We start from the raw sequence: 23,400 nt of genomic DNA on the forward strand, positions 1-23,400 counted from the left end.
CGTGCGTGTATGAGTGTGCGTGTATGATCTCCCTGCATGGGTGTGCGTGTATGATCTCCCTGCATGGGTGTGCGTGTATGATCTCCCTGTATGGGTGTGCGTGTATGATCTCCCTGTATGGGTGTGCGTGTATGATCTCCCTGTATGGGTGTGCGTGTATGATCTCCCTGTATGGGTGTGCGTGTATGATCTCCCTGTATGGGTGTGCGTGTATGATCTCCCTGTATGGGTGTGCGTGTATGATCTGTCTGTCTGAGTGTACATCAGGGAGGAGCAAATTAATGGTAGTAGTGAAGTGCTCCGCTTCGCACGGCCGTCAGCTTGTCAGCTGGCTGCATTTGAGTTCTGCTCTGCATGTGGGATACAGTCCTGGGTGAAGTTTTGCAGGACTGTATCCAGATTTTCGAGTCATCTGGAGCAGAGCTAAAATGTATTATGAAGTTGGCTGGGGACACACTTCTATCAGTATCTGTACTGCTGTGCAGACAACAACAAAATGGCACTGCTCCTTTCCCCTCTTTGTTCTGTGAAAAGAGGGGGGAAGTGATGATGTCACAGCAGTAAAGCAGAGACTGCCTCTTTTCAGCAGCTGTATTTCAGGTTACTTTTTACCTGCTGGAGCTCCCCCTAGGGGCCATCAGTGGGAAATATGAAAAATTAGGTCATTAATTTTTCATATTTCCTTACATGTAAAAAATATAAATAACACATATAAATTAACCAAAACCAACAACAAATGTAATTTTAACACTTTCTAATTTTTTTTGTTTGTGACATATTCCCTTTAAACCGTTGTCTACACAAAGAATTGACATGTCAATTCTTTGAGCGGAGAGCGGCTGGAACGGAGGCGCGCGACATTACGCCACATTTACTCAGTGTGAACATACCAAGTGTGAACAAGTGTTTTATCACACTTTTGGGCTGTGTGTTTTGTCTACCCGCTGTGCACCCTAGACCCTAGTTATATAGAGTAGGCATTTTATTTGCATCTAGTATTTTTTTTTAATATAGGCTGCAGTGTCTCTTGGTAGATTTATATGCTATAATTGCACGTAAGTGTACAATGTGATGCATATGCCGTTTTTATTATGTTATGACTGTTTAGTTATATGTCTAGTTAAAGGTTGTAGAGTAAAATGTATCAACTTCACAAAAAATGACAACTATTTTGTTTCATCTTCTTACCTTCGCCATTATTTTCCTCTTTCCTGTAGACATCCAGAACCACCACAAGAAATATTTGTATGAAAAATGTGAAAAACTCATAGAGTACATACCTCCAAGATGTAACCAGGAAGAGGAAAGTTTTTCATTGTATACACGATATGTGAACCTCATTATTGTCTCCACTGATCAGTTTAGGGAACGCTCTGTGAATGAGCTCATAGAGACCGGGGTAAAACATGAAGAATATTTAAAGGAAATCCAAAATAAACTGCAACGCATTTCCCCCAACAAGTTATTCCGCTGGTGCCACCAATCCAGACTTGTGCCACATATGGTAATGGTGAGTGGAGTGCCCGGAGTAGGGAAGACCACACTGATGCAGAAGTTTGTCTATGACTGGGTGAGGGGGGAGCTCTATCAGAGATTCTCTTTTGTCTTTTTCTTAAAATTCCGGGAGCTGAACCAACTGGATGTGGTTAGTCTGGAGACCATGATCCTCCAACAATATCCATATCTAGAGGAGCAGATTGAGAACATCTTTCAAGATCCAGAGAAACTTCTCTTTATATTTGATGGATTAGATGAAAGTAATCATAGAATGGATTTCACATCCCGTCACTTGTGCTCTAATCCTAGAGAGCGCGGACATTGTGGTCAGATTGTGGTTAGTTTGGTGAGAAAGTCTCTTCTTAATGGTTGTTCTGTTCTGATGACCAGTCGCCCAGCCAATCTGGCATCAATTGATTGTAAAGTTTTCCAACGAATTGTAGAAATCACTGGGTTTTTTCCAGAAGAACGACGGACGTACTTTGAGAACTTCTTCTCTGACCCTGAACTGGCAGAAAAGGCTTTTACGTATGTGAAGCAGAATGACACATTGTACACGTTCTGTTACCTCCCGTCCTACTGCTGGATCATCTGTACAGTGTTATCCAGGAGCTTCCAGACAACACGGGGTGATCAGCCGGCATCCTTATTACCTAAAACAGTGACCCAGCTCTTTGCCATATTCATCGCCAATATTCTGGCCAATCACAGCCTGGACAAGAGTGACGCTCAGAAGATCCTGCAGTCCATCGGATGGATGGCAGAACATGGAGTCATGAATCATAGGATTATTTTTGACGATCGAGATTTGGATTCTTTCCATGTGGACAATAAGTCCAAACTCTTATCCAGTTTTCTGATGGAATCGGAGGAACCTGTGACCTATTCCTTCTTACACCTCACTGTCCAGGAATTCTTCTCTGCCTTGGTATATTATATTGATTATTCTCCTGAGTTACGGGAATCACTAGATAAAGCCAAATCCTATCCTGATGGACGTGGTGAGATCTTCCTCCGATTCCTGTGTGGTCTATCAGATGCCTCAACCAGGTCAATGCTAATTGGATACCTGGACAAACATGTAGCAGCTCAGGCTTCCATAGATGTCATCACTTGGTTAATTGACTTAGTTCTAGAACTACAGGGGCTTAGAAGTACTGAAGAGAAAAAGCAACAACTTCTCAGGACTTTCTTCTATCTTTATGAAACTCGGAATAAGCCTCTGGTGCGGCAATCCTTAGAATCACACACAAGTTTAGACCTTTCTGAAGTTCACATGTCGCTTCTGGACTGCACAGTGTTGGAGTTCATCATAGAAACCTGCACAAATATAGAAGAACTCAATCTAACTGGATGTTCATTAGAAACAGAAGGATTAGAAAGACTTGCACCGGCTTTACACAATCTATGGAGTTTGAGGTAAAATACAAATTATGATATTTATTTCTAACACAAATCTGATTAAACATATTTTGTTTTGCTTAATGCTTAATGCATTTTTTCACCTGTTGGCACCTCTGACTATAGGACACACCCTGGCTCAGAGAACAGAAAATAGCATAAAAATATTTCATACTAACTAAAGCTTCCCTGATGGGCCAAGGAAGAGGAGGAACTAAAAGCGTTTTCCCCTCTTTCCTCCTTCTCTGGATATGCTGCTCTTTCTCTATTGATGTTGACAACTTGTAGTCTAGTTGGTATAGACTTTAGTCTAGTTGGTATAGACTCCCGTAGACTAGCATATATATATATATATATATATATATATATATATATATATATATATATATACACACACATAGTTTATCTATACATCTACATTATAACTGCATATATACCAGCTAGTCCACTGCTTTTAGAGCAGAGTTGTAGTCCGTAACCTAGACAACAAGTCAACATTAACCCCTTAACGACATCGGGCGTAAACTTACGCCCTCGCGCCCTGGTACTTGGCGCATCAGGGCGTAAATTTACGCCCAATGTTTCCCCGATCGCTGCGTGTTCGCACACAGCGATCGGGAAAGATGGCCTGCTATAAATCATAGCAGGCCACCTTAGCTTCTCGGCACGGGGGGTGGTTAACACCCCCCGTGCTTACGATCGCCGCTATAGGCTGCTCAATTCAGATCAGCCAATAGCGGCGATCGGAACCTTTCCGGGTCATCGGTGACCCGATGACCCGGAAAAAAATGGCGGTCGGTGCTGTCCGAGGATGGCACCGACCGCCATTACTGTAAAAAGTAATGGTGGTCACCGTGCCACCGGCCCGATCGCCGTGAACGGCCGGCCGGCCGTTCACGGCAATCGGGCCGGTGGCACGGCGATCAGAGTCCAGCAAAATAATAAATACCTGCCCTGGACCCCTCAGCTAGGTAGCCGAGGGGTCCAGAGCAGGTATTTGTACATTACTCACCTGTCCCGGGCTCCTGATCGGCGTCTTCCGGGTTCGCGGCGTCCTCCATCTTTCCGGCGCGTCTTCGGATCTTTCCGGCGGTCCCCGTCGTCTTCTTTCAGCTATTTCCGGCTCCAGCCTCGTCATTTTCCGGATTTTGCGCTCTGCTGCCCTCTAGCAGCTGATATGTGTAATACACGTATCAGCCACTATAGGGATGTTCAGAATGTAGAAAAAGTTTTTTTTTTTTTTTCCAAATTTTTTTTTTTTCTATTTTCCGCACCCTATCGCCGCTGAGTGTTGATCAGCATCGCACGAAAGTGCGCTGCTAATCAGCAACTCCTCCTTTTTGGCGTAGGGTGGTTTTTTTCTATATCCTACTGCCACGGTCTGCTGATAAGTGCCGCACATAAGTGCGGCATTTATCAGCAACTCCTTTGTTGGCGTAGGTTTTTTTTTTATACTTACTGTAAAAAAACACTTAAAAAACACTACATTACACCACACTACATTGAATAAAGTTTGAGACTACACCACTACATACCCCATATACCAATCCCCGTATAAAGATGGCCCCCAGGGTGTTTTCGGCGTCAGGGATACGTTATTGCCTCCGACACCGAAACAGCCAGTGAGGATGAATGGGGGGGATCCTTCTTTCCTCCATTCATTCTCATCATCCTCATCATCCAGTGACGTGTCTGGGAGTAGCGTAGCGTACGCTGCCCCCCAGACACGTCTTTTCCGCCAGTACCGTCCCAAAAAGAGATCACGGTATGGCGTGAAATTCTCCAAACTCTGTGAGCGTACCTCAGGGTACACTTACAGATCTAGGGTACGTGCACACTGCAGAATGGCGAAGGATAACCCTTTGTGCATTCCGCAGCTGGCACCCGCCGGCGGACTGATGCGGGCGCATGTCTCTACCCGTGTCATAGACTCCATTCTATGCATGGGCGGATTCCGTCGTCCATCCAAAGAATGAACACGTTGGACAGAGAGCGGAATCCGCCGGTGCATAGAATGGAGTCTATGACACGGACGGAGACGCGCGCCCGCATCACTCCGCCGGCGGGTGCCAACTGCGGAATGCACGAAGGGTTATCTGTCGCGATTCCGCAGTTTGCTCGTACCCTTAGAGTGTATGTAGAAAGGGACACCCGAATCCAGCCCCCAGATGCCCCCTCCCCCCCCCCATCCTCGGAACAAGTGGGAAGATCGTCCGGGAACTGATCTTCCCACTGCTGGATAAAGGTCACCACCACCTGTACGGGGATAACTTTTATACCAGCACCCCCTCTTCCGGTCCCTCGCTGCCCGAGCTACTGTAGCTTGCGGCACGATCCAAACATATCAGAAGCAGTAATAGAGCCCTAATATTTAGCAGCCATGGAGCGGACCCAGCGCTTCTGGATATGAAGGACCCCGTATCGCACCAGGACAACATTTTCCAGGTGACGTCCCCCACACTGGAGAAAGGGAGACCCCAGAAGAAGTGCAGACTGTGGTGTAACAGGGGGATCAGGAAGGACACCATTTTCCAGTGTGACACCTGTTCTGATCCCCCCGGCCTCTGCATACTGGATCGCTTCAAGGCGCACCACACGTCACTGGGGTTCTACATTATCTAAATTCTGTCCCTTATTCCTATTTCAGGGGTCACGTTGATCCGGGGATTATTCTGATCGCCAATATGGAGTCGGGAAGGAATTTTTCCCCTGTGATGAGGCTACTGTCGTCTGCCTCACAAGGGTTTTTTTGCCTTCCTCTAGATCAACTTAGGTTGAATTTGATGGACACCTGTCATTTCCAACCTTATACACTAATAATTGGCCTAATACCCCCAAATAAATTAGAATTGTCCCTTTTCCCCAGCTAAGTAGGTATGGCCGCCATTCCCATTAGAGGATGCCATGATGCAATTACAGAGCCTCTGTGCTGCCGGGACAGAAGAAAACCCCCACAAGTGACCCCATTCTGGAAACTACACCCCATAAGGAATCTAACAAGTGGGGCAGCGGGTATATGGCCCCCTGGTGATGGACACATTTGGGACGTGAAAATGAAAAAAATGGTATTTTTTATTTTCTCGGCATATGTTCTACGTAAGTGCCTGTCACCAGTGGGGTCCAGTGGTGGCTTGCCCTGTGCCCATATGGCACATTACGCCCACATATGGGGTATTTTCGTACTCAGGGGAAACTACCCTACACGTTTTGTGTTCATTTTCTTTTTTAACCCCTTGTGGAAATGGAAAAAATCAAGGCTAGACCAACATTTAGTGTAATTTTTGTAAAGTTTTTACTCTAAATCATTAATCTTGTCATGATTTTTTCATTTTCACAAGGGGCTAAAAGATAAAAAAAAACAATAAATGTGTAGAGCAATTTCCCCTGAGTACGGAAATACCCCACATGTGGACATAAAGCGCCATGCGGGTGCAGGGTAAGCCTCCGAAGGGAAGGAGCGCCATTTGGTTTTTGAAGGCTGGATTTGAATGGAATGGATTTCGAGGGGCCATGTTGCATTTAAAAGGCCTCTGTGTTGCCAAGACAGTTGAAACCCCCCACAAGTGACCCCATTATGGAAACTACACCCCTCAAGGAATGTAACAAGGGGTGTAGTGAGCATATGGACCCCACTGGTGACTGGCACAAATGTGGAACAATGTGGCGTGAAAATGAAATATTACATTTTTTACACTATAATGTTGGTTTAGCCTTGAATTTATCATTTTCACAAGGGGTTAAAAGAGAAAAAAACACACAATATGTGTAGAGCAATTTCCCCCGAGTCCGTAAATACCCCACATGTGGACATAAAGCGCCATGTGGGCGCAGGGCAAGCCTCCGAAGGGAAGGAGCGCCATTTGGATTTTGGAGGTTGGATTTGGCTAGAATGGATGATGAACGCCATGTCGCATTTACAGAGCCCTCGTGCTGCCAAAACACTGGAAACCCCCCACAAGTGAACTCATTCTGGAAACTGCACCCCTCAAGGAATCTAACAAGGGGTGCAGTGAGGATATGGACCCCTTGATGACGGGCACATTTGTGCCATGAAAGTGAAAAAATTAAATTTTTTACTTTTACGTCACATTGTTCCACATTTGTGCCCGTCACCAGTGGGGTCCATTTGCTCACTGCACCCCTTGTTAGATTCCTTGAGGGGTGTAGTTTCCAGAATGGGGTCACTTGTGGGGGCTTTCCAGTGTCTTGGCAGCACGAGGTCTCTGTAAATGCAACATGGCCCTTGAAATCCTTTCCAGTGAAATTCAGCTTCCAAAAGCCAATTGGCGCTCCTTCCCTTTGGAGGCTCGTCCTGCGCCCCCTTGGCACTTAATCGCCACATGTGGGGTATTTCCGTACTCGGGAGAAACTGCGCTACACATTTTGTGTCTTTTTTTTTCCTCTTATCCCTTTAAGAAAATGAAAAATTGAAGGCTAGAACAACATTTTAGTGTAAAAAATAAATTTTTCTTTTTTCACGCCATATTGTTCGGAAAATCTGTGAAGCACCTGTGGGGTCCAGATGCTCACCGCACCCCTTGTTACATTCCTTGAGGGGTGTAGTTTTCTAAGTGGTGTCCCTTTAGGGGTGTTTTTTAGGTTTTGGCACCCCAGAGCCTCTGCCAACCTGAAGTGGTACAGTCAGAAATTACCAAATATAACGGAGGCGTTGAAATTCACTAGGCGCTCCTTTGTATCTGAGGCTTGTGGTTGCGTCAAATAGCGCAATAGGGCCACATATGGGGTATTTCTATAAACTGCAGAAACGGGGCAATAATTATTGGGGCGCATTTCTCTGGTAATAGGTTTATAATTATGAAAAATATTGGATTACAATAAAATCTCTGCACAGAAAATTAAAATTTTAAAATTTCTTACACACTTAGCTTTTATTTCTGTTACTCCCCTAAAGGGTTAAAACACTTTCTGGATATGCTTTTGCAGAGTGTGGGGGGTGCAGTTTCTGAAATGGGGTGCTTCGTGGGGCTTTCTAACATACAGGCCCTAAAAATATCTGATTTTGAAATTTTACAGAAAATTTGGAAATTTGCTGCTAATGTTTTAAGCTTCCTATCGTCTAAAAAAAAATGAAAGATCATTTAATAAATGCCGCCAACATAAAGTAGACATGTTGCTAATGCTATTTAATATATAATTTATGTGGTATAACCACTTTCTGTATACGCAAAAAAGTTTCAAAGTTGGAAAAATGCAGTTTTTCACATTTTTTCACATTATTTGGGTTTTTTTTCATAAAAATTCGTTATGAGTATCGACTCCAATTTACCAGAAATGTAAAGTACAATATGTCACGAGAAAACAAACTCAGAATCAGCCGGATAGGTAAAAGCATTCCCAAGTTATTAATGAATAAAGTGACACTGGTCATATTCATAAAATTTGTCTCTGTCATTAAGGCCATTTCAAGCTCTGTCCTTAAGGGGTTAATAGAGAAAGAGCAGCCTATAATGTCACAACTTCTGCAATAATAACAACACTTTTGTTTTTTCCTCACTTTTTTGGCCATAGCACTTTATTTTTTTTTCATCTAAAAACCCATGTGATCTTATTTTTTGGTGAACCAATTGTACATTGTAATGACAGACTTTTGCCATAAAATATGCTGCAAAATGGGAAAAAAAACTTTGGTAAAATTGAAAAAACAAATCCTGTCACTGAGCACCTTAAACACTATAGATAACGGCGTTTAAGGGGTTAATGACAGGCAGCTGCGGGATCACAGTTGTTTGTCATTATGCTGGGCTTCTGAGGACACTGATGTGTGCGGGGCCGCTCTCAATGCACACATCTTCAGCCCCTTCGGTCAGGATTGTATATATACATTCCTACTGCGCAGGGTATGTGCAGTAGGAATGTATATATACAGATTGCGGACGTGAAGGGGTTAAACTTTAAAAGAAAAAAAGGGTTTGTCTTCACTCAAAGAGTTGACATGTCCAAATACTGACCAAAAATTGTGTGTGGAAACATAACAGTATATCCCATGTTACATAATATCGGATAATTTCCTTATTGTGGGGCTTAACTTTAAAGACAAAAGATGCTTGATCATAATACGTGCATGGCGAAGAAAAGAAAAATAAAACAGCACAAATTAAATTCAAAAAGTTCTTTATTACAATACCTGCAATACAGGTAGAGAATACAGTGTAATGTGTGGGTCGGAGCATATGTTATGTTCAATGTGTGAACACAGCCTAGATGTTCTGCAACAGCTTTGGGCGTGAAATGGGCAGGGTGGGGAACTGTGATGAACAGCTGAAGGGAAGCATTGCATTCTGGAACTTTTAGTACTAAACAGTTGCTGAACAAGGAAGTACAGCCACAAAGTACAGAACTAAGACACCTAAAACAAATGGAATTTTGGTAGTTTCAGAACTGTATCAGACAGGTAAGCAACACTGGCGGACATACAGCTTGGGCAGCCGGTTCAGCTGCACAGGGGCCCGCTGCCCGCTTAGTTGTCCCCCTTTCCGCATCCCTGATGCACTGCCGTTATAATCAGTGTCAGACTCGGGGCCCCAGCCCAGCATATGCAGACGCACACACACTGATTGTCCCAGGCCCTGGTAGCAAGTAACAATCCGTGTGTGTGCCACCACTCGTCTTACTGAGGGCCCTCACCTGCTCCCTCCCTCACCATCCGGACACTTGAATCCACCGCTTCTTGTTTCCATTGGTGACAGGAGAAGACTCCCTAACTCACACTGTAATGTGATGCTGTAATGGACTGCTCCTCCCCCCTGTACTGTACGGCATCTTCTGGGTTGACAGGCCCCTCCCCCAGGCCAGGTCAACAGACAGCGGAAACGAGAAGCAGTTGATTCCTGTGTCCGGATGGGGAGGAGGGGAGCAGGTGGGGGCCCTCAGGTTTTGCCGGCACTGTCCTGATTCTGAGGAGACAGCCCCGGCAAAACCATGTCCCCCCCCCCCCCCCCAAACGCGAGCAATGTCACTAATGCAGAGTAGGGAGAGGAGTCCATGGGGGACTGGAAGAACCATACTGGTGAGGTTAGTATATTTTTTTTGTTTTTAAATACAGATGAAGGTGGTAGTGGTATGATGATGAAGGGACAGGAGGATGAAGGAATTAGTAGTATGATGATGGAAGGGCAGGAGGATGAGAGGGGTAGTAGTATGATAATGGAGGGGCAGGAGGATGAGAGGGGTAGTAGTATGATGATGAAGGGGGTAGTAGTATGATGATGGAAGGGCAGGAGGATGAGAGGGGTAGTACTATGATGGAAGGGCAGGAGGATCATGTGGGGGGTAGTAGTATGATGGAGGGTGTGCAGGATGAAGTGGGTAGTAGTATGATGATGGAGGGTCTGGAGGATGAAGGCGGGAGTAGTATGATGATGGAGGGTCTGGAGGATGAAGGGGGAGTAGTATGATGGCAGGGCAGGAGGATGAAGGGGGAGTAGTATAATGATGGAGGGGCAGGAGGATGAAGGGGGGAGTAGTATGATGTTGGAGGGGCAGGAGGATGAAGGGGGGAATAGTATGATGGAGGATCAGGAGAATGAAGGGGGTAGTAGTATGATGATATGGAGTGCAGCTGCATCATATGGGCACAAACTACCAGTATGTACAGTCAGTCAGTAGAATGCTATCTCTAAGTCTCAGCCTGCTCTGAGTGGGGTGTGTAATATACTGGGGAGTGTTGTAATATACTGGGGTGTGTAATATACTGGGGACCTCACACTGGGGTGTGTAATATACTGGGAACCTAATACTGGGACGTGTAATACTCCTTTTGTGGTGGTCTGACTGTAAATTTTCATTGTTACTAAAGGGGGTCACAAGAGGGGGCATTACTAATATATAGGGCACAGCTAGGGGCACTATTACTATATGGGGCACAGCAGGGGGCATTATTACTATATGGAAGGGACAGCAGAGGGTATATTTACAATATGGAAGGCACAGCAGGGGACATTATTACTATATGGGGGGGGGTCATAGAAGGGGATTTTATTACTGTATGGGAGGTCATAGATAGTGTTAGGACTATATGGGGGATCCTACCTATTCACTTTACTGCACATGACACCAATAAGTGGAATTACTACTATATGGGAGCCTATAAGTAGTAAAAAGGAAAGGAAGTTGCTGGAAATGTGCGGAAGTTGCTGGAGATGTTTGTCTGGCAGGTTTTGAAGAGATGAATTGTGGCTGAAATCATCATGGAGGCCTGGACCGGATGGAGAGGAAAAGGAAAGTGACGCCTCAGATTAAAGAAGACGTCACCTGTGAGTCACTAATTGCCGTTTTTTGTATTTTGTAGAACATTTGGTAGGGGTGCCCGAAGTGGAAAATGTTGGTGGGAAACAAAGGGGGGGGGGGGGGGAAACAAATTTTTTGCATATTGGCCCTATGCAGTCTGTGTCCGCCCCTGGTAAGCAATGCTATATGCTTCTGCAGCAGGTTTGTTTTTTTTACCTCTAGCTAGAGTACCCCTTTAAGTGGTTAAATGGCATGATGTTGGTCATTAGCAGAGGGTGTCTGTTGCACACAACATCAGCCACCCGCTGTGTATGGAGCAGGCTGAGCTCCTAAGACCACTGTATACACCTCATCACCACCATTGAATATATTCTGTAAGCTGTCATGAAAAGGTTAAAGTGTTAACGTTCTCTGAGCTCATCATCCGCTTCTCATCTTCTTGTTCTTACAGTTTGACTAAAAACCAACTATCAGACAGGTCCTGCTCTCTGTTGGCATCTATAATAAGGAATAACCCATCCCTGACGATACTCAACCTGTCTAGTAACCATCTGTCTGGTCCTCACTTTAGTGACATGGTGGAAGCTCTGTCCAGTCCAGACTGCAGGATACAGGAATTACAGTGAGTATAAGATAAGGGTGAGATGAGTATAAGTTATAGGAGAAGACATTATTACAGGAAGATCTAATATAAGAACTGTTAAACTGCTACAAAGTGGTCTGTGTGAATGTCTACATTTATTTACTTTCATGATTTCTGATTAAGGGATTTTGGTCTGTGGGTATTTAGGCCGTTTGGTCCGCTACTAGTCTGGTACCTTTGTTTCCCGTACAAGCCGCTTACTTTGTGTTATATATAGTATACACACCCACCAGTCCTTCTATCACTACTGGAGTAACATACAACCCTTGCGGATATATATATATATAAAACTACTTTACTAATAACATAAAGATGACAAAACCCAGAGTATAACATAGTTTATATCCTCTGAGATTTGCCCCAACCCATCCAAGGACTCCACCCTGAGACCACTCATATACCTTACAGTGGGGGACTGGAGAATGTGGACCAACAGGTTAACTTAGCTTCTTCCTGGACTCAGGGCCTTTGAAATGCTAATGTCCAAATGGTCTTTGGACAGACAGAGCTGAGTGAATGCCTGCTATCAGTATATACTATATACCTGGTACAGGTATATTTATATGTGATCACAGCTCCTGTAACAGTTTCCATATTACAGATCCATACAGATCTGGATGCATAAGCTCTTCTTCACTCATGTGTGTTATCTACTACCATTACAGATATGAGTTTTTATTGGCAAGTAAAACAGCGCAGTAGATGCAATCTTCTTGACTTGTAATCAATAGTACAAGCAATTTTAAGAACCTCTGTAATAGGTTTTATTAGGCAAAAAAGCCTCTCTCTGTACTCAAAAAGCTGTTTCACAGCCCCCCCCCCCCCTTATCTGTGCCTTTTCCGGCAAAGCCTTCTTCATTACAGAGGAGCAAAGTGAAGACTGGTTTGCTGTGTCCATTATAACCTATGGAGGGGCTGAGGGGGATGAGTGAGCAGGAAGAGCAGAGAAGCAGCTGTGCAGATGTGGATGGTAAATCTATGATATCTGAATGTAAACCTACCTGGGATAAACATATAGCTATCCTAAGATAATAAGAATGGAAATACTAAAAGGGCAGACTAGATGGACCCAGTGAGAACACCTATAAATCTAGGACCCAAACAATTGTGTAAAGGACCGTATCTATTGTCCCCACATGTCACCTAGACCAGACTACACCAATTATACATATGGGGAACCCCAAATAAAGAATAATAAAATCAAAAAACTTTAATTATCAAATGCAAGTTTATTGAATCAATCACAGAAAACAACACTAAAAACAAGACCTGGGGAGGTGGGAGACCAAGTTGCTGGGACAAGTTATTTTAAAGTGCTAGTACATCCAGAAAATGTTGTAAACTACATATTATAATTCATCCAGCATAACGTGCATAATAAAGTGACAGTGCCAGTTGCTACAGTACGCTGATAAGAATCACATGTAAACAGACAAGTCCATATGGATGACAAGTAATTACCAGTCTATAACACAAGTCCCAGTCCACTAGTCCCCCACCTCACACTCCAACGCCGTTTCGCTCTCCAAGCTTCGTCAGGGAGTCGTTATCGTTGCTCTTTCGCAAAACGTGTGCAAATCGTTCGCATTGAATAATATGTCACTCGGTCGTTCACAGTAGATTCGAACGCAATAGCGAAGACAAAACGATCGCAAATACGATCATAAGTAACGATTATCGTTCCATAGAAATGAGTGAACGTTTTCAGGTCTTTCGCAATAGCGGTCGTTTTAGATAGTTAGTCATTAACGATTATGCGAATTATGCGATAGTTCAGTGGATTTGTGGTTGGCTGAAGGATAGATATCAGAGGGTTGTTGGTAATGGTGTATATTCCGAGCAGAGACTGGTTACAAGTGGTGGCCACAAGGGTCTGTTCTGGGTCCTATTCTTTTTAATATGTTTGTAAGTGACATAGGAGAAGGGTTGGTAGGTAAGGTTAGACTGTTTGCTGACGGCACAAAAGTGTGCAACAGGGTTGATATTCCTGGAGGTGTCAGTAATATGGAAAATGATTTAGCTTTGCTAGATAAGTGGTCCAAACAGTGGAAATTGAAGTTCAACGTTTCCAAATGTAAAATAATGCACTTGGGGAGGAGGAATCCTCTATCCGAGTATCACATCGGCAGTTCCGTGTTGGAAAAGACTTCAGAAGAGAAGGATTTAGGGGTAGTGATTTCTGACAGCCTTAAAATGAGTCACCAGTGCGACCAGGCGGTGGGGAAAGAAAATCGTATGCTGGGGTGTATAGCTAGAGGTATTACCAGTAGGAAGAGGGAGATCGTGATCCCGCTGTATACAGCTCTGGTGAGGCCACATCTGGAATACTGTGTCCAGTTCTGGAGACCTCACCTAAAAAAGGACATTGATAAAATAGAACGGGTCCAAAGACGGCTACAAAAATGGTGGAGGGTGTGAGGCATAAACCATATCGGGAAAGACTTAAAGGATTTAAATCTGTATATTCTGGAGGAAAGAAGGGAAAGGGGGGACATGATGGAAACCTTTAAGGATGTTACAGGACTAAATAAAGTTCAGGAGGGAAGTGTATTTAGTAAAAAACTGAGCTCAAGAACATGAAGACACAGTGAGAGGTTATCTGGGGGAAAGATCAGAAGCAATGTGAGAAAATATTATTTTACTGAAAGAGTAGTAGTTACCAGGAACAAACTTCAAGCAGAGGTGGTTGGTAAATCTACAATAACAGAATTTAAACCTGACTGGGATAAACATATATCTATCCTAAGATAATAAGAAAGGAAATACTAAAAGGACGGACTAGATGGAGCCAGTGGTCTTTTTCTGCCGACAATCTTCTATGTTTTTATGACTAAGCAGGGGCAGAGTCAGTTGTGAGGTTATGTTCACATCTGCACGCTTCATTTGGTGCCTCTGTCACAGAATCTGTTCAAATAATTGGGCATGAAAAAAAAACCTAGCAAACATGCATTAAATACAAACCTACTGTGACCTGTAATAAAGTAAAGGCGGGGTAAATGGAGATCACAGGACTCACAGACTGAGACCTCTAATAGTTAATGGAGGAAGGAGAGTTCCCAGCAGCTGAAGACTGCTGACACACGCTCCTCCGACTGCTTAAAGGGGTATTCCCCCCAAAATTATTTTTGCATTAATATATTGCCCACCCGTAGCTTTCCATCTTTCCAATATCAATTTATTATGGATTCTGCATAGTTTTGCTGTTATCTAGGTGCCCCCACCCCCACGGATTGCAGAGAATCATCGACTCTCAGTCCACTCCGACACGCTCCCTGCTCCTGGCCCGCACCCTCCGAGACGGCACCACGTGTCCTTAGTCTCTTCAATGGGCCAGGTTAGACTTCTAACCCAGTACACTGAAGTAAAGAGGACACTGATGGCAGTGGCTGCTGTTAGAGAGGGAGACAGTGATCAGTGCAGCTGTCACTGTCTCCCTCTGTAACTGCAGCCACACCAGTCACCTGTACTTTGTGACCCCCCCCCCCAGCCCCAGAGTTCACTCCCTGACTGTGCCCCCCCCCCCCCCCCGTGGCTCGCTCGCCCCGCTGGGCTCATCAGTGGCACCTCCCGTCACCCGTAGCGGCGTTTACCTGCGGCACCCCAAACACCCCCCCTTGCCTCTATCACTGCACACCCCAAACAACCCCCCCACACTTCAACCGCGGCACCACCACAGGTCACTCCATCGCCATCCAAGCTTACTGGCGGCACCCCCACCCCATCCACGGCACCTCTCGTCATGCGCAACGCAATGTCACCCGCCGATCACTCGTGTAACAACAAGCCCCACCCCCACCCACCCGTGGCCCCCCAACAACCCTGCAGCTTACCCGTGCATGGTGCCCATCTCAGCTCTGCTACACCATCTCAGCGTCTCAGCTCTGCTACGCCATCTCACAGTCTCAGCTCTGCTACACCATCTCAGTCTCAGCTCTGCTACACCATCTCAGCTCTGCTACACCATCTCAAGGTCTCAGCTCTGCTACACCATCTCACCGTCTCAGCTCTGCTACACCATCTCACTGTCTCAGCTCTGCTACACCATCTCACCGTCTCAGCTCTGCTACACCATCTCACCGTCTCAGCTCTGCTACACAATCTCGGCGTCTCAGCTCTGCTACACCATCTCACCGTCTCAGCTCTGCTACACCATCTCACCGTCTCAGCTCTGCTACACCATCTCACCGTCTCAGCTCTGCTACACCATCTTAGCGTCTCAGCTCTGCTACACCATCTCAGCGTCACAGCTCTGCTACACCATCTCAGCGTCTCAGCTCTGCTACACCGTCTCAGCTCTGCTACACCGTCTCAGCTCTGCTACACCGTCTCAGCTCTGCTACACCGTCTCAGCTATGCTACACCGTCTCAGCTCTGCTACACCGTCTCAGCTCTGCTACACCGTCTCAGCTCTGCTACACCGTCTCAGCTCTGCTACACAGTCTCAGCTCTGCTACACAGTCTCAGCTCTGCTACACAGTCTCAGCTCTGCTACACAGTCTCAGCTCTGCTACACAGTCTCAGCTCTGCTACACAGTCTCAGCTCTGCTACACAGTCTCAGCTCTGCTACACAGTCTCAGCTCTGCTACACAGTCTCAGCTCTGCTACACCGTCTCACTGTCTGAGCTCTGCTACACCATCTTACCGTCTCAGCTCCATGATGGGAAATGTCGTTTCCTATCTTGATTATAGACAATCTTTTAGAAAAACTTGTAACTCAGGAACGCAGCTAGAAAGATGGGAGACGGCTCGAAATACTCAGGAGAACTTGGTGAGTAAGACCAGCTAGGTTTGGGGGCATTACATATTTTTGCTTTTGGGGGGAGTACCCCTTTAATGACCATTGTAGATTCCATGTTCTGCAGTGATCGCTGATTTATGACATGTTGTAAAGTGAGGACATTATTCAGGGATTCTTTGTTTCTATTACACATTTAGTGTTAATAACATATCCTGTAGCTAACACTATTCCTGACATCCACGAAGAGGCAGCTTCTATACCTATGTGCTGTGGACACGTCAACCACATCTCATTTTCTCATTCTTACAGTTTGGATTATAATAATCTATCAGACATGTCCTGCACCGAGCTGGCAGCTATAATAAGAAATAACCCGTTCCTGAAGAAGCTTGACCTGTCTGGTAACCATCTGTCTGGTCCTAACTTCAGTGACTTGGTAGAAGCCCTGTCCGGTCCAGACTGCAGTTTAGAGGAATTACAGTGAGTATAAGAGATGTGTACATGACTGAGACATGGGGGGGGGGGGGGTAGAGGGTTTACATGAACTTTATTCTGTTTTAGGCTCTGCATCATTGTTATAAGAGATAAACTGCTGACTGCGCCATGATACTGCTTTGTGTTTAACCCCTTAACACCTTGCACTATACATGTACACAACACAGGAGGAGTAAGGCAATCAGCAGCCAACACTTACCAATAATGACTGACATCAGCAGTCATTTAACTATTTTCATGCAGTGATCACTAGCGATCACAACATCTGCACGGAACACAGACATGAAATGCCTGTAAGAGACTAAGCCATCTGACAAAACTGACATGTCAGTTTTCTGCGGCTGCTATTCAGTTCACACAACCTATCAGTGCTCCTGCCGCACGCTCCATTGTGAGCAGCAGGGAATTCGGATGCGGGCGCACACTGATGCGTCCGCATCCGAATTCAGTGGCAGGGAATATCATCCGCCTGGTACTGCAGTACCGGCTGGGATGATCTTCTCTGACACCGTCCGTTCTGTGACCCGGCCGGGTCACGGAACAGCCACTGTCTCACACTGTGGGAACATGGCCTAAAGGGGTATTCTCATCTTGGCTAACTGATTTCGGAAATGCCATAAAGTCAGGACATTATTCAGGGATTTTTTATTTCTACCTCACAGATTTGGTGTCAGTGAACTTATCATATATCTGACACTATTCCTGACATCCATCACGCACAAGAGACGGCTTTTATACCAATGTGCTGTGGATGCTTCACCCACATCTCATCTTCTTATTCTTACAGCTTGGCTAATAATGATCTACCAGACACGTCCTGCACCCAGTTGGCATCTATAATAAGGAATAACCGGTCCCTGAAGAGAATTGACCTGTCTGGTAACAATCTGTATGGTCCTCGCTTCAGTGACTTGATGGAAGCTCTGTCCAGTCCAGACTGCAGGATAGAGGAATTACAGTAAGTATAAAATATGTGTCCAGGAAACATATGGGGCACAAGGTATACATGGATTTATTATTTTTATACACCGCACCATTGTTCTGTGTATGATGTAAACTGCTGACTGCACCTTGATATGTGACCTCTGTACTGGCTGTGCCTGTCTCCTCTTCTATCACTTCTCCTCACTTCTGTTTTTATAACATATCAGTTTGTGTTGTAATGCTGCAAAAATGTAAACCTATTCTCCCCCTAAGAGATACATGAACATGTTTATTCGCTGGAGACTGGCATGGGGTGCTGTAGAGATTACTAGCATTTTATGGATACCCAAAATGAAAAAAAGTCCAAGCTCAATTGATAATTATTCTTATTGAAGCCTCACTGGATAATGGAAGCAACAGTGTTAGATCCTTTGTGGGTACAGAGTCGCTTTAAACCCAATCTCACCCCCCCCCCCCCCCCCCCCCCCCCCCCCAACCGCTTGTATGAGCTTAGATCAATTTCCTCATTTAAAGCGACTCTGTACCCACAATCTGACCCCCCCAAGCCACTTGTACCTTCGGATAGCTGCTTTTAATCCAAGATCTGTCCTGGGGTCCGTTCGGCAGGTGATGCAGTTATTGTCCTAAAAAACAACTTGTAAACTTGCAGCCCTGTGCCCAACAGGCTTGGCCTAGAATGTCTATGCATTAGGCTGGCACACTCTCTCTGTCCCTCCTCATCATTAGGAATGCTCCAGGCAGAGGAGGGTGGTGCAACGTTAGGGCACAGATATTCTAAGCCCCGGCCGTTGGGCACAGGGCTGCAAGTTTAAAATTTGTTTTTAGGACAATAACTGCATCACCTGCCGAATGGACCCCAGGACAGATCTTGGATTAAAAGCAGCTAACTGAAGGTACAGGGGGGGGGGGGGGGTCAGATTGTGGGTACAGAGTCGCTTTAAATCAGGGGTGGGGAACCTCCGGCCCGCCGGCCGCATCCGGCCCCTGAGACCTCCCGATGCGGCCCGCAGCTCCCCTGTAATGCGCGCTGCTCTGGAGGAGGAAGGAGCCGGCGCACACAGCATCCTCCTGTGTCTATGCCGGCTTCTTCCCCAGCAGAGCAGCGCGTCTTCAGTCTCCTGCGGGCCGTGCGCGATGATGTCATTTTATCGCGCGCCGCCTGCAGGAGAAGACCGGCACAGAGGACCTGGGACATAAGAGGACGTGGGAGAGAAGAGGACCTGGACAGCGTGGGAACGGAGGTAAGGTGAGTGGGATGTTTATTTTTTTTATTTGGGGGTTAAATAGGCTACCAGGGACATGACAGATGGGGGTTAACTAGTCCACCAGGGACATGCCTGATGGGGGTTAACTAGTCCACCAGGGACATGACTGATGGGGGTTAACTAGTCCACCAGGGACATGACTGATGGGGGTAAACTAGTCCACCAGGGACATGACTGATGGGGGTTAACTAGTCCACCAGGGACATGACTGATGGGGGTTAACTAGTCCACCAGGGACATGACTGATGGGGGTTAACTAGTCCACCAGGGACATGACTGATGGGGGTTATTTAGGCTACCAGGGACATGACTGATGGGGGTTAACTAGTCCACCAGGGACATGACTAATGGGGGTTAACTAGTACACCAGGGACATGACTAATGGGGGTTAACTAGTCCACCAGGGACATGACTGATGGGGGTTAACTAGTCCACCAGGGACATGACTGATGGGGGTTATTTAGGCTACCAGGGACATGACTGATGGGGGTAAACTAGTCCACCAGGGACATGACTGATGGGGGTTAACTAGTCCACCAGGGACATGACTGATGGGGGTTAACTAGTCCACCAGGGACATGACTGATGGGGGTTATTTAGGCTACCAGGGACATGACTGATGGGGGTTAACTAGGCTACCAGGGACATGACTGATAGGGGGTTATTTAGGCTACCAGGGACATGACTGATAGGGGGTTATTTAGGCTACCAGGGACATGACTTGGCTAGACTAGACTACAAGGGGCATCACTGGGGGTTAACTACAATAGCAGGGGCATCACTGGGGATTAACTACAATAGCAGGGGCACTAGGGGAACAATACTTTGCCCTGGGTGCTGCAAACCCACGCTACTAATTGCCGCGCATGGTATGCGGCCCTCGAATGATTTTATTAATGCCCGACCGGCCCTCGACATGGAAAAGGTTCCCCACCCCTGCTTTAAATGAAGGAAATTGATCTAAGCTCATACTTATAATAACACTGGACAACTAACTTTTTGAATGTTCTGCTTTCTTGAAAATCTTAGGTGATCATAATAAACCTTTTTCAGCTAAGAGGAATTCCTGATAGTCTGTATCACGTAGATCTTTTTATACTTTTTATCAGTACCTTGCTTCTGTATATGCCACTTTTTGATCACTTTTTACTCAATTTTTTATGGATTTGATGTGACCAAAAATCGGCAATTTTGCACTTATGCAGTTTACCATCCAATCAGGAATTCAATATTTTAATAGTTTGGGCGGTGGTAACAGGTGGTGGTAACAAATATGTTTGTTTATTTATTTATTTATTTATTTTATAAAATGGGAAAAGGTGGGGGATGATTTAAACTTTTATTATTATTTTTATTATTGAATTTTTTATTGATCTATGCAACTGGCGCTCCATTACTATGGGCTGCAAAAGCCCATAGCAAACTATTGCTGAGCCAGGATCAGCATCATAGCGTTGGCAAGTACAACTGATCAGCCTCTCCCGATCACGAGTGCGCCCTAAGAGACAAGGACACACGCTTCAGCCTCAGGGAGAAAGGGCAGGAGTGTGGTTGGGTAAGTGAACACGCAGGCTTCCAGGGAGCAAGTGGACACACGTTCCGGCATCAGGGACGCAGCATCCGCTGCAGACACAGGAGGAGAGAAGCCTCCCCCCTTTTCTTGCCTGTAGAAATTTTTTCAGCAGATTATGGTCAAGGATGTTACTCTCAGGTTCCCAGGATCTTTCCTCTGGACTGAAGCTCTTCCAGTCCACCAAAAAGAAGCATTTTCCCCTAACCGTCTTCATCGCCAGGATGTCTTTAACAGTGTAGATGTCATCAGGGACTGCTTGCGGAGGAGAAGAGATGGGTTACTTGAAGAACTGTTGAGAATAACTGGCTATAGCAGGGAGACGTGGAAGAAATTCGGGATCCGAATGGTGGGAGGCAGATGGAGTTTGTAGGCAAAAGTGTCGATGCGTTTCAGCACTGTAAATTGTCCAAGAAACCATTGGACCAACTTGTAACTTGGTTTTTTTAGTCGCACATATTTGGCAGAAAGCCAGACTTAGTGACCAGAGCAAAGGTGATGGCAGGTCTCCTCCTCTTGCCTGACTGGGACTTCATCTGACTGGATGCTAGCATCAGGGATTGGCGTGTCTGTTCCCAAATGGACGCAAAGTCCTTGACCAATTTGTCCATGGCTGGTACCTCACAGAATGTAGACAGAGGCCATGGAAGACAAGGGTGTCGTCCATAGATAATAAAGAATAAAGATATGCCTGTGGAGCTGGAGTCCAGATCGTAATACGAGAAATCTGCCCACAGAAGCAGACTTGACCAATTGTCCTGGTGAGCAGAGACAAAATTAAGGAGATCATTCCCTAGGACCTGATTGACTGTCTCGACTTGCTTGTTGGTCTCAGGGTGGTAAGCCAAAGAAAAATCTAGCTTCACCTGGATTTGGGAACAGAGAGCATGCCAAAACCTAAGAACAAATTGAAGTCCCCTATCAGAATCAATATGTTGTGGCAGCCCATGCCAAAATCTCCCTGACCACCCTTATCTAATAGAACCAGTGCTTTATTACTAATATATGTAGGAAAGGTCCTTAGATTGATAGAACATAAAATATATTGATAAGTAACATTTATAAAATTCCTATGAAAACCCAATTATAAAATTTTGACAATTTTTCTTTAGAGTTGGAGTCATTTTTTCCAACTCTGACTCCAGCCAAAACTATCTCCGACTCAGTGATTCTGACACTGTCTCCACAGCCCTGGTTGGGTAAGGAGCAAGCAGACCCACATCCCGGCATCAGGATCATTGTGTCTGCTGCAGACAAAGGAAAGAGGGGTGGCCATGGCCAAAGGTACAGGTTGTGTTCTTGGCCTGTTGCTTTCACATTTGTAACTGCTTTGTATTTAACCCCAGAATGCTTTGCACCATAAATATACTATGCAGGAGCAGTAAGGCAATCAGCAGCCAACACCGCTAATGACTGCCATCAACAATCATGCTGATGTCAGTCATTAAACCATTTAAATGCATTGATCAATATGGTTCACAGCATCTTGATGCTTGCCTTGAAGTGTCAGTAAAAGGACAATTGGTCCTGGAGAGAGGAAAAAAACTTGTGGTTCTTTAACCCCTTAACGACCGATGACTGGTATAGCCATCATGAGAGGGTGAATGTTCCTGCATCATGACGGCTATAGCCGTCATGAGTTCTAACTGTCACTGCTGTTAAACTAAAAGTGATAGCACAGTAACAGTCGCTGTCTAAGACAGCTGACCGTTACTGCTAGAAGTACAGGGACCCAATTCATTGGTCCCTGCACTGCGATCGCTGCCTTAGACAGCGATCATTACTGTGCTGTCACCAGTGTGTATCCAGTGCCCAGTAAACACAGTGCCCGGTCCGAGTGGTAACCATCGCTGTTACAGACAGCTGATGGTTGCGGCTAATAGCCTGCCCGCTATCAATGGTCCCAGGGTGTGATTGCTGTGATCAGTCAATGACCAATCACAGCAATCAATGCTCCAGCCTACCCCCACGCTGGCCTCTCCGTGCAGCCGACTATTGCTTCCTGACTTCTCCTTCCTGCAGTCATAGGTGCTGCAGATCATCACACCTGCCTGTCAGTGAATAGTCAGTGACATTACAATGATTGACACTGTCACTGACCAATCACTGTGGGTCTGATGAGCTGCAGCAGCTCAGGTATCTCTACATACACACTGACAGGAGTGGGAAGGCACAAAGCTCCTCACTCCGATCATGTATGTAGAGATATCTGAGCTGCTGCAGCTCATCAGACCCACAGTGATTGGTCAGTGACAGTGTCAATCATTGTAATGTCACTGACCAATCACTGACAGGCAGGTGTGATGAGCTGCAGCAGGTCAGATACCTCTACATACACACTGATCGGAGTGAGGAGCTTTGTGCCTTCTCGCTCCTGTCAGTGTGTATGTAGAGATATCTGAGCTGCTGCAGCTCATCACACCTGCTTGTCAGTGATTGGTCAGTGACAGTGTCAATCATTGTGATGTCACTGATCAATCACTGACAGGCAGGTGTGATGAGCTGCAGAAGCTCAGATATCTCTACATAGACAGGAGTAAGAAGGCACAAAGCCCTTCACTCCTGTCAGTGTGTATGTAGAGATTGGAGCTGTGACCC

General features: G+C 45.6%; 1 protein-coding gene across 5 annotated transcripts in view; it reads left to right on the forward strand.

Annotated features, from left to right (window-relative positions):
- Positions 1–23,400, forward strand: part of LOC138771099 (NACHT, LRR and PYD domains-containing protein 3-like) — a 128,718-nt gene that overhangs the window by 77,812 nt on the left and 27,506 nt on the right. For all 5 annotated transcript variants that reach the window (XM_069950553.1, XM_069950555.1, XM_069950554.1 and 2 more), the window contains 4 exons: positions 1,218–2,916; positions 11,597–11,767; positions 16,837–17,007; positions 17,810–17,980. In XM_069950553.1, coding sequence (XP_069806654.1) covers positions 1,218–2,916; positions 11,597–11,767; positions 16,837–17,007; positions 17,810–17,980 — 2,212 coding nt within the window. The remainder of the gene's footprint in view (positions 1–1,217; positions 2,917–11,596; positions 11,768–16,836; positions 17,008–17,809; positions 17,981–23,400) is intronic.

Source organism: Dendropsophus ebraccatus, chromosome 13 (genome assembly GCF_027789765.1).
Source record: "Dendropsophus ebraccatus isolate aDenEbr1 chromosome 13, aDenEbr1.pat, whole genome shotgun sequence".
Lineage (NCBI taxonomy): Eukaryota > Metazoa > Chordata > Amphibia > Anura > Hylidae > Dendropsophus > Dendropsophus ebraccatus.